Consider the following 16,481-nt stretch of genomic DNA (forward strand, 5'->3'; position numbering starts at 1 on the left):
TAACGCGTTTGTGCCGAGGGGGAACGAGCCCGAATTTGTAGAACAGTTCTGAGAGTGGCTTCAGTCCGCTGAGGGCGCTCTGGTCACCCGTCGGGGTGGATGACCGCCGACCTCGCATTGAATAATCTAGTGCTGCGAGAAGTGTCTACGGTGCTGTCTGTCTTTGCGGTATATGTACGAATGGTGTAAAAGGGCTGATTTTGTATGGCGCAGGATACGAATTGTATGTTTACTACATCGACACGGTATGAGGTGATATATTGCTATTTCGCACTCTAATATTCAAGCTCCTGTCTTCAGTGGGAGGGCAGTGTAATTGAGTAAGAGTCTTTCCATATTTGATGATCTGTAGGCCAGTTTGCAAGGTTTAATTGTCAGTGCAATATGGTGCTCTGTACAACATACTATCATATTGTTCTATTCACACACAAGACATCCTTTGTGCTGGGACATAGGATTGTTTACAAACTGTTCGAACAAGATGGAGGGAAGGTATGTATAGAAAGTTCCATGATAGAAGGACGAACATTCCGCACGACACGTCAGCCATGTTGGATATGCATGCATGGCTAGACACAGCTCGCATGTTCCTTTAGGATTGCTAGGAACAAAGCACCATGTGCTATTCTACAATGTCAGTGTCTGCAGGTATCATGTCAGCAATGGTAAGCACATGTGCTACCCAGAGGCGTCTCGCATATGGGGTGCGTGTGAGCGTGCCTTGGAGTTCTGTGACATCAGTATAATACTCGAAGAACTCTAACTGTATACCCGAAAATAGACCGAACTTTGACCTGTCGCTGTAGGCAGCAGCAGCATGAGAGCGATGGCTCGCGCTGGCCTGCGTCCGGCGGTTGCTCACAGTGGAGTTGACGCACGCGCACCCTTGAAGCATCTGTGCTCTGCAAATAGGTCTTTGCTCCCGTCCGGTTGCGTCAGCAATGGTGCCTAGGTGATCACGTATTTCGAGAGGAATTTCTCAGGTGTAAAGTATGACAGGGAGGCCGCCACCTCATGCTTGAGAGACCTGAACGGGCAACTGTGTGTGGCTTGGCAGCTGATGGCAGCATCATTTTCTGGGGCTGCAGGTGCTTCCTGCTTCTGAAAGCCTGTGCAGTAGCCTCCTGTGCAGTCCAGTGGACAGGGGATGGCTTGCGGTGCCTGTATATGTTGTTTGCGTGACTGTTGCATTATTTTGTGAGCAAGTCTGCAGGCAGTGCTATGCATTATTAGGACAATTTGCAAGTTTATTTCGTATCTGCACGTCAGTGTACTGCACTATTCACAGGGGGCAGCAGGCAGTGTCTGTGCACATTGTTTGTGTGTCTTTTGCATTATTTTGCGAGCAGGTCTGTAGGCTGTGCTATATATTATTTGACAGTTGACAAGTTGATTTCATGTGTGTGTACATTAGTGTACTGCATTATTTAGGAGGAGTTTGCATGTCTGTCCGCTGTGTACTGAAATTATTTTGGTAATTTAGGAGTTGTTTGTGTGTCAGTAATGCATTATTTAGGAGTAGTTTACAGGTCTGTAGGGTGTGTGGTGTGACCCAAAGCATGTCAAACTGTGTGTTTTGTATCAATGTGATAAATATACTAACTCAAATGCATCTCTAAATAAATTGTCCCAAAATAAATAAAGTGCACTCCTTCTTCTCTCCAGCAGCCCAGCACAAGCTGAGTCATTTCCCCCTCCAGACAGCCATCTTGGGTTACATCATGGAATGGATGACAGCACCGTCTGGTGGCAGTACTGTGTACTAGGTTAGTTGGACGTTGGTCCCCATGGCAACCACACTGTTTTCCTCCATTTCCCCCTGCCATCTTGGATTACTTCACAGCATGGGCGACAGTGCCCTCTGGTGGCACTACTGTGTACTATGTCAGTTGGACTCCGGACCCCGTGACGACTACACTGTTTCCTCCATTTTCCCTCGCCATCATTAAGTCACAGAACAGACGACAGCACCTTCTGGTGGCAGTACTGTGTACCAGGTCAGTCGTATCACAGACCCTATGGCGACCACACTGTTTACCGCAATTTCCCCCACCCCAGACCACCATCTTGGACTATGTCACAGAACGGACTACAGTGCCCTCCGGTGGCAGTATTATTTACTAGGTCAGTTGGGCTGCAGACCCCATGGTGACTACACTTGATGGTGGTACTGCCTCCAATTGTTTAAATAAATAGTGCATGCAAAATAAATACTTATGTCCAGCATAGGTCGAGTCCTCTTCCCGTCATTTCCTAGGATGAGGTGATGATCAGATGACTTAGGTTATTGGAGGTAGCCCAACTGCCCTTTCTTTCTTGCCATTTTCTTAGATTAGTAGAGATGTGTTGTATTGTCCTGATGGAATTTGAACTTCCCGCCATTTTCTGGGGTTGGGGGGGGGGATTAGTTTAGTGGAGGTAGCCCAATTTACCTATCTTCTAGCCAAAGGCCGCCATCTTGGATAACGTCATCAGTTGACGTCACGGCCGCTATCTTGGATGACGTCATCGCCACCATCTTGGATTTGAGACGTAACCGCCTTACCTCACCACTCACGTGATTATCTGATGGTATTGATGTCTCATGTCGGAACACAAATATTCAGAAATGAAGTCTCCTTAACACTCTTAATTTGTAATTTCACCAACCATTAAATCAGTGGAATTATGTTGACAAACAAGTAGCATCACTAGTGTAACTAGGTGTTCCAGCCACATTCTGCTACCAATTACCTGAAATAATTGTGTGCTCTTGTAGAGCTAAGACACATTTTGTAAGAATGACAGAAATTTTTATCTACGTGGTTCTTCTTTTGCAAGGCCTTTATCACATGAGGCAACAATTTGGTTGCTGCAGAAGCTTTATTTTCTTACTTTATTGCATATTCACTTCGCACAGTGTATTCAGCTTTCTCTTGATTTGATCAATATTGTCATGGGGCGATATATCAGGATTGAGGGGAACTCCTTTTGGTAACGCTGGAAGACAAACAGTTGTATAAAATAACAAAATCAATCAATGCGAACTTTGTATAAGTGCTCTGAACATATTGCGCCGTATTTGATTGGTGTGCTATATTTCGTCACAGTGCTTTGTTCACAAACTTTTTCTTGCGCTCTCCTTTGTACGGCATCATAAAAGTTTGAAACCAGTGATTGTAAACATTGGAACGAATTGTCCATATTTAACCAAAAGTATCATTTTAGTTAAAGCACTTACCTGTAGAAAGTAACAGCTGACTTTCTACATCTTTTTTTTGTACCCGTAGGTAACACAAACAACCATATTTTCACAAACATATTTCGATGAATGACAATGCAGTACACACATTAAACTCAGTGTTTTGATTTTCCTACTTTGGCAGAGTGCTTAAGGCGTTGGCGTCATGATTACTGCATTAGGGTACCTCTGTAGATTCGAGCTTCTTCGACGACTTTGGACCAATATTCACTTGTTTTCGGTCGCTACTAACTTTAGCTTTCAGTAATGTGTGCAGACAGTATCTTCATTGAACATATCAACTAGTTTAAACCAATTCAGATTCAGTTACATGCAACATGATCTCCTACTCGGCCAGTGTAGGAGCAGACGCACTGAACACGTCAGCTGCTAACTATGGTTGACTACATTGACTGTGCCGAAAAAGTTGTCAGCTGCTTTAAAGCCCCTTTACATGAACAAACAGTTCGTCAGATTTTACTTTGTTTGTCAAATATTTGACTGTCTATGGCTCTGCTTGGCGTGTTTGTCAAACATAGAGTATGTTTGACAAACTTTGATTGATGAAAAATTTGACAAAATGATGGACGTTGTATTGATGTACAGTAAAAAACAGTCTTATTACGATTTCTCTCCGTGTGTCGTGAGTTTGCTCAACTATGGAAGCTACGATAAGGATAAAGATGAAATGATAATGAGAGTTAACTAAAACGGTTGTAGTGTCACATCTTTCCCAGTCATATAAAGTATTATGTAAAAGAGGTTAAAGAAGAAAATCAGTATTCCACGCACAACGTACAAGCCGAAGTGCACTAAAGTAATAAAATCTAAGTTCTCCGGATCTCCCACAGACGATGTAGGCTATATATTCCCACGTTGTGTTATTTTAATGAACTGTCATTAGCGGACCAAGTAGAAGAGAATTAACTTTCACACACTTATGCCTTCTTTTTCAATGTGAGGGCTAAATAACTATAAATAAAGTAATATAAGTTTCACTCTCCATTCGCAGTAATTTTACATAATCATCATATTCCGAGTGTAATATTTCCTTTAACGGGTTTTCATATCGTTTTAAACTGTTTCTTGGACCATCCTCTTGATTTCTTCTTCTGCTTTAAACTATGCGCCAGAATCAATGTTAGACATGCTTTACCTGCGAGTGTAGCCATTCCCACAAGTGACAAAATACAGCATATAGAAAGAGCATTGTTTAAAAATTGATGTTAAATTGATAAAGCATGTTGGTATATGTGTAGGCTTGTTTTACAAATCCGTGGAACGGTAAGAGCGTATTTGACAAACAACTTTGATCGTTTACGTTGGCCTTCAGGCCATTGAAACAAGCCATATACATGGCGCACGCCTCTATCTTCTTCACGTTAAGGTTCGAAATCAACACATAGTAGGACAGTCAACCCACCTTCTTCGAAATTCCCGCTGTTGACGCGACCGTTAACCTCTTTACGTTTGAGAAGGTGAAATGGTAACAAACAGTCTGAAACTCTGTATTCACAGCTTTTTACTTTTCCAAGTGACTGAATTATAGTTGTTTAGTGAATTCGTGTATTTTTTGCATTTCTGTCCATAATGTTCCGTTTGTGTATGAAAGAAGCGTGTAGTTTTCATGATTTCTGCCGAATCCCGTACAGATACCGAAATAGTTTGAAAATAAGACATATTAGAAACATTGTTTATAGAGAAAACTCTTGCAGTGAGTTAGATATTAAGTTTCTAACGAGTCAAAGTCTTCTTCATTTATCGAGTTTTTGATCTGATTAGGCCTCTCAAGGCATAAACATAAGTAAACACTCTCAGGTAGAAGACCATTCGTATTTGCCTGCCAACGATGTCACTACTTAGCTTCAACCTGTAAATTCACTGACTTATTCTCGTGTTTTTTTTTTGTGCAACTAAACGGTGCTCAAGATTTCACCACTACAATAAAGAAACATTTGCTAACTGAACAGTATACTGCAGAAGTCGCTTGCAACTGGTTGCCACCACTAGTCAGCTGATCGAGGCGTTGGTTTCAACATAGTATCGTCGTGTGCGGTCTATATCATCATAACCTATCATCACCGACCGAGACCATTCGAAACAGCTACTCCCCTCAGCCACACCCCCTACCATGACTCTTCGTACAGTCAACAATCATAAAATTACCTTCCCTGTTTTACAACAATGCTCTTTTGAGCCAAAGTCCGTTGTTGTGGTCTTCTGTCCTGAGACTGGTTTGATGCAGCTCTCCATGCTACTCAATACAGTGCAAGCTTCATCATCTCCCGGTATCTACTGGAGCCTACATCCTTCTGAATCGCCGGCCAAAATGGCCGTGCGATTCTAGGCGCTGCAGTCTGGAACCGCGAGACCGCTACGGTCGCAGGTTCGAATCCTGCCTCGGGCATGGATGTGTGTGATGTCCTTAGGTTAGTTAGGTTTAACTAGTTCTAAGTTCTAGGGGACTAATGACCTGAGAAGTTGAGTCCCATAGTGCTCAGAGCCATTTGAACCATCCTTCTGAATCTGCTTAATGTATTCATCTCTTGGTCTCCCTCTACTATTTTTACCCTCCACGCTGCCCTCCAATGCTAAATTGGTGATTTGGTGATCCCTTGATGCCTCAGAACATGTCCTACCAACCGGTCCCTTCTTCTTGTCAAGTTGTGCCACAAACTCCTCTTCTCCCCAATTCTATTCAGTTCCTCCTCATTAGTTATGTGATCTACCCATCTAATCTTCAGCATTCTTCTGTAGCACCACATTTCGAAAGCTTCTATTCTCTTCTTGTCCAAACTATTTATCGTCCATGTTTCACTTCCATACATGGCTACACTCCATACAAATACTTTCAGAAACGACTTCCTGACACTTAAATCTATACTCGATGTTAACAAATTCCCCTTCTTCAGAAACGCTTTCCTTGCCATTGCCAGTCTACATTTTATATCCTCTCTACTTCGACCATCATCAGTTATTTTGCTCCCCAAATAGCAAAACTCCTTAACTACTTTAAGTGTCTCATTTCCTAATCTAATTCTCGGAGCATCACCCGACTTAATTCGACTACATTCCATTATCCTCGTTTTGCTTTTGTTGATGTTCATCTTATATCCTCCCTTCAAGACACTGTCCATTCCGTTCAATTGCTCTTCCAAGTCCTTTGCTGTCTCTGACAGAATTACAATGTCATCGGCGAACCTTAAAGTTTTTATTTCTTCTCCATGGATTTTAATACCTACTCCGAATTTTTCTTTTGTTTCCTTTACAGCTTGCTCAATATACAGATTGAATAACATCGGGGAGAGGTTACAACCCTGTCTCACTCCCTTCCGAACCACTGCTTCCCTTTCATGTCCCTAGACTCTTATAACTGCCATCATCTGGTTTCTGTACAAATTGCAAATAGCCTTTCGCTCCCTGTATTTTACCCCTGCCACCTTCAGAATTTGAAAGAGATTATTCCAGTCAACATTGTCAATAGCTTTCTGTAAGTCTACAAATGCTAGAAATGTAGGTTTGCCTTTCCTTAATCTTTCTTCTAACACAAGTCGTAGGGTCAGTATTGCCTCACGTGTTCCAACGTTTCCACGGAATTCAAACTGATCTTCCCCGAGGTCGGCTTCTACCAGTTTTTCCATTCGTCTGTAAAGAATTCGCGTTAGTATTTTGCAGCTGTGACTTATTAAACTGATAGTTCGGTAATTTTCACATCTGTTAACACCAGCTTTCTTTGCGATTGGAATTATTATATTCTTCTTGAAGTCTGATGGTATTTCACCTGTCTTATACATTTCGCTCTCCAAGTGGTAGAGTTTTGTCAGGACTGGCTCTCCCAAGGCTGTCAGTAGTTCTAATGGAATGTTGTCTACTCCCTGGGCCTTGTTTCGACTCAGGTCATTCAGTGCTCTGTCAAACTCTTCACGCAGTATCATATCTCCCATTTCATCTTAATCTACATCTTCTTCCATTTCCATAATATTGTCCTCAAGAACATCGCCCTTGTATAGTCCCTCTATATACTCCTTCCACCTTCCTGATTTCCCTTCTTTGCTTAGAACTGGGTTTCCATCTGAGCTCTTGATATTCATACAAGTGGCTCTCTTTTCTCCAAAGGTCTCTTCAGTTTTCCTGTAGGCAGTATCTATCTTACCCCTAGTGAGATAAGCCTCTACATCCTTACATTTGTCGTCTAGCCATCCCTGCTTAGCCATTTTGAACTTCCTGTCGATCTCATTTTTGAGACGTTTGTATTCCTTTTTGCCTGCTTCATTTACCGCGTTTTTAAAATTTTCTCCTTTCATCAATTAAATTCAATATTTCTTCTGTTACCCAAGGGTTTCTACTAGCTCTCGTCTTTTTACCTACTTGATCCTCTGCTGCCTTCACTACTTCATCCCTCAGAGCTACCCATTCTTCTTCTACTGTATTTTCCCCCATTCCTATCAATTGTTCCCTTATGCTCTCCCTGAAACTCTGTACAACCTCTGGTTTAGTCAATTTATGCAGGTCCCATCTCCTTCAATTCCCACCTTTTTGCAATTTCTTCAGTTTTAATCTACAGTTCATAACCAATAGAATGCCCCTGGAAATGTCTTACAATGTAAAGCCTGGTTCCTAAATCTCTGGAAATGTCTTACAATGTAAAGCCTGGTTCCTAAATCTCTGTCTTACCATTATATAATCTATCTGATACCTTCTAGTATCTCCAGGATTCTTCCATGTATACAACCTTCTTTTATGATTCTTGAACCAAATGTTAGCTATGATTAAGTTATGCTCTGTGCAAAATTCTACCAGACGGCTTCCTCTTTCATTTCTTAGCCCCAATCCATATTCACCTACTGTGTTTCCTTCTCTCCCTTTTCCTACTCTCGAATTCCAGTCACCCATGACTATTAAATTTTCGTCTCCCTTCACTACCAGAATAATTTATTTTATCTCATCATACATTTCATCAATTTCTTCATCTGCAGAGCTAGTTGGCATATAAACTTGTACTACTGTAGTAGGCATGGGCTTCGTGTCTATCTTGACCACAATAATGCGTTCACTATGCTGTTTGTAGTAGCTTACCCCCACTCCTATTTTTTTATTCATTATTAAACCTACTCCTGCATTCTTCCTATTTGATTTTGTAATTATAACCCTGTATTCACCTGACCAAAAGTCTTGTTCCTCCTGCCACCGAACTTCACTAATTCCCACTATATCTAACTTTAACCTATCCATTTCCCTTTTTAAATTTTCTAACCTATCTTCCCGATTAAGTGTTCTGACATTCCACGTTCCGATCCGTAGAACGCCAGTTTTCTTTATCCTGATAACGACGTCCTCTTGAGCCAGAGTCCAGTGCCTGCGCTTTTCTTTTGCAGAATTCGGGAGCTTATAGAATAGCATCCTTTCTGCTAGAGTGTTGCGTACATTGAAAATCCAATATATACGTAATACTATCGCGTGTATTTTGTTACCACACATGATATTTGATGCAACATTCCAAAGTGTGTGTTGTGCTTAAAAAAAAATCCCTTTTCTCGGCCCGAGAACTTACATAGCAAAGTATGCGATTTGGCTGCAGTTCAACAAAAATTCGAGCCAAAGTGCGACTCAGCACCAGCCGCATTTACGAAGAATTATCAGAGATGAAATTCGCAATGAGTATTGAAGAAATTCCAGCACTGCTGATCGAAGACGAAATTCTTACTTTACTTACATCACAGAAATCTGAGCTGTCGCACTACGCACTAACTCGCGTAGTCAGTGATGAGTGCATGCCAGAAAAGAATCTGTCACTGAGCGAGTGTTGTAATCATATCTGTATGACACAACAAGAGAATCGCCGCTCGTGTAGCGGAAAGCTGAGAAAGATAGCCTGTATCATTTGCTTTCTTCCGCTCGGTGTGACGTCAGCGACTTTTCGTTTAATCCGCTAGGTGGAACTAGCGCCCGCTGCGGAATGGGTGCTTTTCGGCGACGTGGTTCAGTTGCTGGCCACCGATTTCCCAGTGGCGCTGTCGACGCTCATCACTGAAAGGCAGGTGGACCGCGCGCAACAGTTGGTCACAGGAAGCCCGCTCGTCTGTTCGAAGCTGACGACTCCACCATGCTTTCGAAATACCTTCCGCATTCGCAGGTATGTTGTTCAGGTATAAATTTCTTCCTACTGCAGAAGGCAACAGGTAAATGCAGCTTCTAATGTCGCAACTGATTACTTAAATATTTTGTCCGTGCACCATTATATAATGATTGTTGAATGTCCAAACCATTATTGCGTTTCGAAAATGTCATGTATCACGGATACTGTATGAGTTAATCGTTGAACTATGTTAGACAGATGAATTATATTACACAGTTGCCTTTGACGTTTTAGATTCGGCAGTGAAACAGTAAAGAACAGAAATTTCGCTGAATACAAGTTTCGTTGGCCGAAATAGGGATCATTCGAAGTTTAGGTTTCTCCCATTTAGATACTAGTGCGTTGACAGCATTCACTTGGAATCTCGATATCTGATGGTATAGAAACAGAAATAGGATACGGTACATTTTACAGCTACTTTATTGGGGAACTTACTCTTAACCACTACAACTTCGAAAAAGTTCTAGCAGTTACCATGAGAAAGTCAGTAACACTGTTTTTGCGCAGTTGCTCTGATCACATGGGATTTCGAGTTATCGTAAAGCGTCAAAACTTTTTGTCGATCGTTCTAGCTCGTTAAAGTACAGTTTTTTATTCAATCTATGGCCGACAGTCCAGTATTTCTCATATTTCATCGTACCACAAATTGTTGAGAACCAATAGCAAATTATATCTATGGCACTCACCGGTAACGATTATTTTCCTTCGGTGATGTGTGCCTTTCGTTATTAAACCATAATGGATTGAAGGCGTCGGCAAGAGAAAATGTTACCCGCAGTTCAGTAAGGATTAGGCTGATGATATCAGTTGTCTTTCCGAACGTGCGAAGTTCTCGCAACAAGTAGTTTTCGAGGTACAGCTAGAAAGAACAGTTCCACAGCAAGTATCCAAGGTAATAAAACAAAACTTTGCCACGATTCAAATAAAACAAAACTTTGCCAGGATTCAGTCACACCAAATAGATCTACTGATTGGCCATCAAGTATCTAACTTTGTTAGTAATCAAGATATTAATTTTTTAATGAAAGTCTTAAAATTTTATGTAATTTAAAAAAAAATTATCATCAGATTTTGAGATCCACATAAATATAATACCGCTGTCAAAAAGAGGTAAAAATTTTATATGTACAGTTTCAATAGTTTCTGATAAAATGGGAAACATTTGCAAAAACAAGTAGTTTTTAATAACTCGCCCTTGAAACTTGGAGTAAAGGAAAGCTGACTATCGAATGAAGAGACAGTCTAAAACTGTAGAACCTTGTAATCTTTATCTTCTTGATGATCAACCAGATGCAATCTGTTTCTCCGTCTGTGAGATCTCGCAGCTTGTGTTGTATTTTGGACACAATTTCTGCCTTGGAGACTCGCTGTCTACCGAGTTCTCGTAGGACTGCTTCTGTGTTATGGCCAGACTTGATTCCAAATTGCTTCAGGACTTTACTCTGCCTGCATTTCCATTATTGGTCATCACAGCATAATTGACCCCAGTCTTCAGTGTTTTGAAGCCTACAAATATGTCTTTTGGCACCCTGGTCCATATAACACTGTTGAAGGACTCTTTACATTTTGAGTGTTTCCAGTGAGGCATTTCTTCAGAAGATCTGGATGTTCTAGAACTCTCTGTACTGGCCTTATTACTGCTCCAACAGCATCAGGGTTAGTGTTTCTATGGGTATATCCGGTTCCTGTTGCCTCAGCTTTGCGGTACTGATACCAGTCAGTTGAACACAAGTTATGTGAGAGTGGCTTCCCGTCACTTGACATCTTGTAGAAAAACTTTACCCTGCTGCTTTTCTCACTTCTTCTAGGTTGTTTGTGTTCCTTCTAATCGTATGGCTGTGGTATTCACTTAGCTGCTGGTTTGTCAGTCAAACGTCCTCTAACACTCTTGACATCTTCAATGTTTTTGCTAGAAAAATTCTGCCTGGTTTTACACAATCGGGTCCTCATTCGTTTCTGCACATAGCAGACACCTAACTTCTGTGGTGTTAGGTCATCGGGGCCTACTACCAATTACTGATTTGAATGAACTGGAATCACCATCACCAGTGAATTTAGCATAGTGAACCCCACATTGTTCTCGTGAGTGCTGAAAGATCTCCACAGCTGAGGAATTTCCATTCCTCCATTGAATCCCTCATGTTTTCTGACAGTCATGTTCATGAAATTGTTTCTTTTGTGCATCCGCGACAATGTTTTGACAATAATACTACATCAAACACGTCCCCATTATCACTACTTAAGGCAACTCCATAAGAAATTTTAGTGGCACCATTTGTGCCATGATTCGTCAAATGCTGTGCAAATGTCGTTGTTACCACCGTTTTCTTAAACTGCTTCCACCGTTGCAGCTTCATTGATTCGTCTGCACTTACTTTTACTGTTTCCCCTAAAACATCTGTGTAGTAGGGGCCATGACAGATTCGTAAGAGCACGCAGTTTTTCCAGTCCTAGGGCCTTTGCTGACGCATATCAGCCCTTAGAAACATGACGTTCGTCTCAGAAATGTTATTGTTTTTACATTGTTCATATGTCCAAAATTCTTTGTTACCATCATGACTCAAACAAGAGACTTCCGAACTAAGAACTAAACCATTTCTTTTAGAAGCACTGTCAGCATTTATTATCTCCCAGTCACAGAAATTACAGCATATAATTTGATTAAACATTGGTTTTAGTTTACTTAAACCTTTAATTAAACTGATATTACTGGAAATGGTTTCATTGTACACAAGCTTCATCATGGAGGCACTTGGTGGAGAAGAAGTTTGTTCAGTGCTGCTTGCCCTAACCTCATTCTGTTGATGGAAACTTCCAACGGGACATGTTCTGTATAATTTACATTCATGCTCATAAATTAAGGATAATTGCAGAATGTGGTGCCACACAACGTGGCACTACACAGAACTGGCGCTAATCGCATAGCCACATACAGAATACACACGACACAGATATCTAAGTCCACGGTATTGGTGATAAGTTGAGAAAACCGTCCCGAAACACATGTGCTACAAAACGCCACTGTTTCCTGCGCGTGTACCCCGACATCAGCATAGTATATGATCACCATGCACACGTGCACAGGCTGCACAACGGGTTATCATACTCTGGAACAGATGGTCGAGCAGCTGCTGGGCTATATCCTCCCATTCTTGCACCAGTGCCTGTCGGAGCTCCTGAACTGTCGTAGGGGTTTGAAGACGTGCAGCGATATGCTGACTGAGAACATCCCAGAGGTGCTCGATGGGGATTAGATCTGGAGAACAGGCAGGCCACTCCATTCGCCTGATATCTTCTGTTTCAAGGTGCTCCTCCATGATGGCAGCTGGGTGGGGCCGTGCGTTATCATCCATCAGGAAGAAGGTGGGTCTCACTGCACCCCTGAAAAGGCGGACACACTGGTGCAAAATGATGTCCCTATACACCTGACCTGTTGCAGTTCCTCTGTCAAAGGCATGCAGGGGTGTACGTGCACCAATCATAATCCCACCACACACCATCAAACCACGACCCCCATACAGGTCCTTTCAAGGACATTAAAGGGTTGGCATCTGGTTCCTGGTTCACGCTAGATGAAAACCCGGCGAGAATCACTGTTCAGTCTGTAGCTGGTCTCTTCTGTGAACGTAATCTGGGATCATTGTTCCAATGACCATGTACTGTGTTCTTGACACCAGGCTTTACGGGCTCTCATGTGACCAGGGGTCATTGGAATACACCTTGCAGATCTCTGGGCGAACAAACCATGTCTGTTCAGTCGTCTGTAGACTGTGTGTCTGGAGACAACTGTTCCAGTGGCTATGGTAAGTTCCCGAGCAAGGCTACCTGCAGTACTCTGTGGCCATCTGCGGGCACTGATGGTGAGACATCGGTCTTCTTGTGGTGTTGTACACTGTGGACGTCCCGTACTGTAGCTCCTGGACACGTTTCCTGTCTGCTGGAATCGTTGTCATAATCTTGAGATCACACTTTGTGGCACACGGAGGGCCCATGCTACAACCTGCTGTGTTTGTCCAACCTCCAGTCGCCCTAGTATTCTACCCTTCATAACGTCATCAATATGTGTTCTTTGAGCCATTTTCAACACACAGTCACCATTAGCACGTCTGAAAACGTCTGCACACGTACTCGCTGCACCGTACTCTGACATGCACCAACACACCTCTGCATATGTGGACTGCTACCAGCGCCACCGTGCAACGACCACAGGTCAACTGCACCGCGTGGTCATACCCTGAGGTGATTGAAACCTGCAAACCGCCCACCAGAGCATTGTTTCACCAGGTATCAGCATTATCCTTAATTTATGAGCATGAGTGTATTTTCCTTATTTCTTCTCTTCTTAGATATTCCCTTTGGAGGAGTCAGAGAATAACACAACTCAATGAGCAAAAGTCCAAATATATGCAATGAAACATGGAATGCGCCTTACGAAACATAGATGATACCATGCATCATACCACAAACTGGAAGTTATATTACAGCAGCCAATATAGCCAACCTATGCAGCTGGATGTTTATTAAAAGTCAACCTAAATCACCACCTTCTAGAGTTCCCGAGATATTTTATAACTGAACGAGTGCTCATGGAACCTGAGAAATTGTTTGTGCAGTAAATTATTTCAAAATAAATTAAAAATACTTACAGTCATATAAAATCAACGAAATATACATCAAAATAAAGAGAAAACACCAAACAGTAGTTTTCCATAAAAAAATAGAAGGCGGCATTTTTTCTCTGCACCATTTTTTGTACTCCATATAACCAAACATATAACATGCAGTCACACAATATATGATCTATTGAATTGCCGCTTCCTCCAGCATACCCCTTCAATTGTTATTTTATATAAAGATTTCGTCAAATGTTTCTTCTCTGAAGAAGGAAAAAAAAAAAAAAAAACAGAATTTGTCGTTCCTGAGAGCTTGAAGAAACACATTTCTAGACGAGGCTACATTGGTTGCTCAGCCATTTTATCATGAACTCTACCATGTTTGGAACTTAGGCATCCAAATTGTCCACTATTGCAAATTCTTGAAGAGGAAGAAACCTGGGCTAATGAGCCAGAGAACACTCCACCTTCAAGGATCTTAGTCATGTTGTTGACCGAAATTGATAGATCGATCGGCATACTGTCCGTTCATTTATAGCATTGCTGTTGTTGTTGTTGTTGTTGTTGTTGTGGTCTTACATCCAAAGACTGGTTTGGGTCAGCTCTCCATGCTACTCTGTTCTGTCTTCAATTGAATGTGTTTCAATTCACGTCTACCTGGCCGTTTCTCTACGCTTTATTTTGTATCTGTTGTGCAATAGGCACTGTTTCTTAATTAGCTTTCAGATATCATCTGTATAGCAAACTGTGAATCTGGTATGTATATATTTGCATCCAACATTATCGATTATTTGTTTCAACTCAAATCACAGTTTCTCTACGTATTACCTGCCCGGACCCTAGTGAGTCTAGTTCCCGTCTTCCAAATGAGATAATCTCCTTATTCATTTCATTTTACTGAACGTGTAGATTTTTCCTTTGGTTTTCTAGCCCCTTGTACCTTGGTGCCCTTTGCTGCTAGAGCTGCATCATGATCACTGAGCCCAGGGTAACATGTGAAACCTGCAACGACCACCGTAGGAGGATAATGTCACAAGACCTGTTCCAAAACACTAAGGAATTTTGATGATACAATATCAATGCCCAGTGGACATAATAGGAACCAAAATAGAAAATAGCAAAATAAAAACTGAAATATTGAATTCTGTCTTCAAATATTCCTTCACAAAGGAAAACAATCAAGTAATTTTGCCATCATTCAATTTCCATACCACTGCAAAATGGATGACATAAAAAGCAGTTCCGTTCAGGTGAAGAGTAACTTAAATTGCTAAAACTCAATAACTCTCCAAGGCCAGATGCATTACTCATCAAGCTATTCAGAATTTGCAAGTGAATTAGAATCGCTGTCGATCATAATTTACCCCAGATCCATTAAGTAGAGATAATGTTTCTAGAGACTGATAAAGAGGACAGGTGACAGGCAGCTGTATAAAGGAAATAGGACTGCTGCACATATTACCGCCCTACATCAATCCCATCTATTTGTAGCACTTGACGATCTACTTGTAGCAAAATAAATTCTCCATGGAAATCATTATAGCTTCAGAAAAAATCGATGATGCGAAACTCAAATCGAGCTCTTGATATACACTGTGACATGAATAGGGGAAACTAAAATGACTTCAGTCAAGCTGTTGATTCAGCACCAGACCTACTTCTCCGAAGAAAATATGTTCCTGTTGGGTTTCTAACAGGTTCGCGACTGGATCCAAAATTTGCTGACCGTTGCTGTTCGTGTTAAACAACGTAAAGTATTACTTCCAGCCTCAAGTTCTTCGGAGCTGCTGAGTTTTGTGAGGAAATTCAATTATATAAAAATTGCAGTAATATCCTGTTCTAGCTGTCAGTGCGCAGAAATGTGTAGTAATTCACTGCTCGAGATGTAAAAGTATTGTGTACTTCGACTGTAGGGTTCATGAGTCACATATAGTCATGTAATACATATATGTTGGAATAACGGTTTGTAAAGATATAAAGTGAGCGACAACGTAAGAATAGTTGTCCTTTGAAAGGACATGGTCGATTTTCTTCCCCATCCCTGACACAATCCGAGCTTCTGCTCCATCTCTAATGACCTCAATCTCAATGGGACATTGAACCCAATCTTCCTTCCTTCAACCTGACAGAAGACATCAAGCGAACACAAAGAAGTGTGGTGTGAGTGTTCGCAGGATTGTTTGTCGAAGAAGTGTAAATGAAATTTTGAAAAAACCTCCTTCGAACCTTTGATAAACCCTCTTTCAGAACAGAAATTTAGAATATTTTTCAACCCTCGCAGTATCTACTCTGCACGATCCAACAGGTAAAATAAGGAGTCGTTTTTCCCACATCTCATATGTAAATGGAACGGAAAGAAACCTTAGTATATGGTACAACAGAAAGTACCACCTGCTACACACTTCACAGTGTTTATAGAATACACATTGTCAATGAAAAGTATGGAGACACCTGTATGTAACGCGGAATTGACCACTAGACGTCATGAAAGGTAGGCCGGCTATTGTGCTGT

The 16,481-nt window shown here is 41.5% G+C and overlaps 1 protein-coding gene across 1 annotated transcript in view; it reads left to right on the forward strand.

Moving 5' to 3' along the window:
* The window catches only part of LOC124799023 (cilia- and flagella-associated protein 161-like), a 200,651-nt gene that overhangs the window by 74,029 nt on the left and 110,141 nt on the right, over positions 1–16,481 (forward strand). Inside the window, exon 3 of the mRNA XM_047262560.1 lies at positions 9,154–9,353. Within this exon, the coding sequence (XP_047118516.1) occupies positions 9,154–9,353 (200 nt within the window). The remainder of the gene's footprint in view (positions 1–9,153; positions 9,354–16,481) is intronic.

This window comes from Schistocerca piceifrons, chromosome 5 (assembly GCF_021461385.2).
Source record: "Schistocerca piceifrons isolate TAMUIC-IGC-003096 chromosome 5, iqSchPice1.1, whole genome shotgun sequence".
NCBI classification, from domain to species: Eukaryota; Metazoa; Arthropoda; class Insecta; order Orthoptera; family Acrididae; genus Schistocerca; species Schistocerca piceifrons.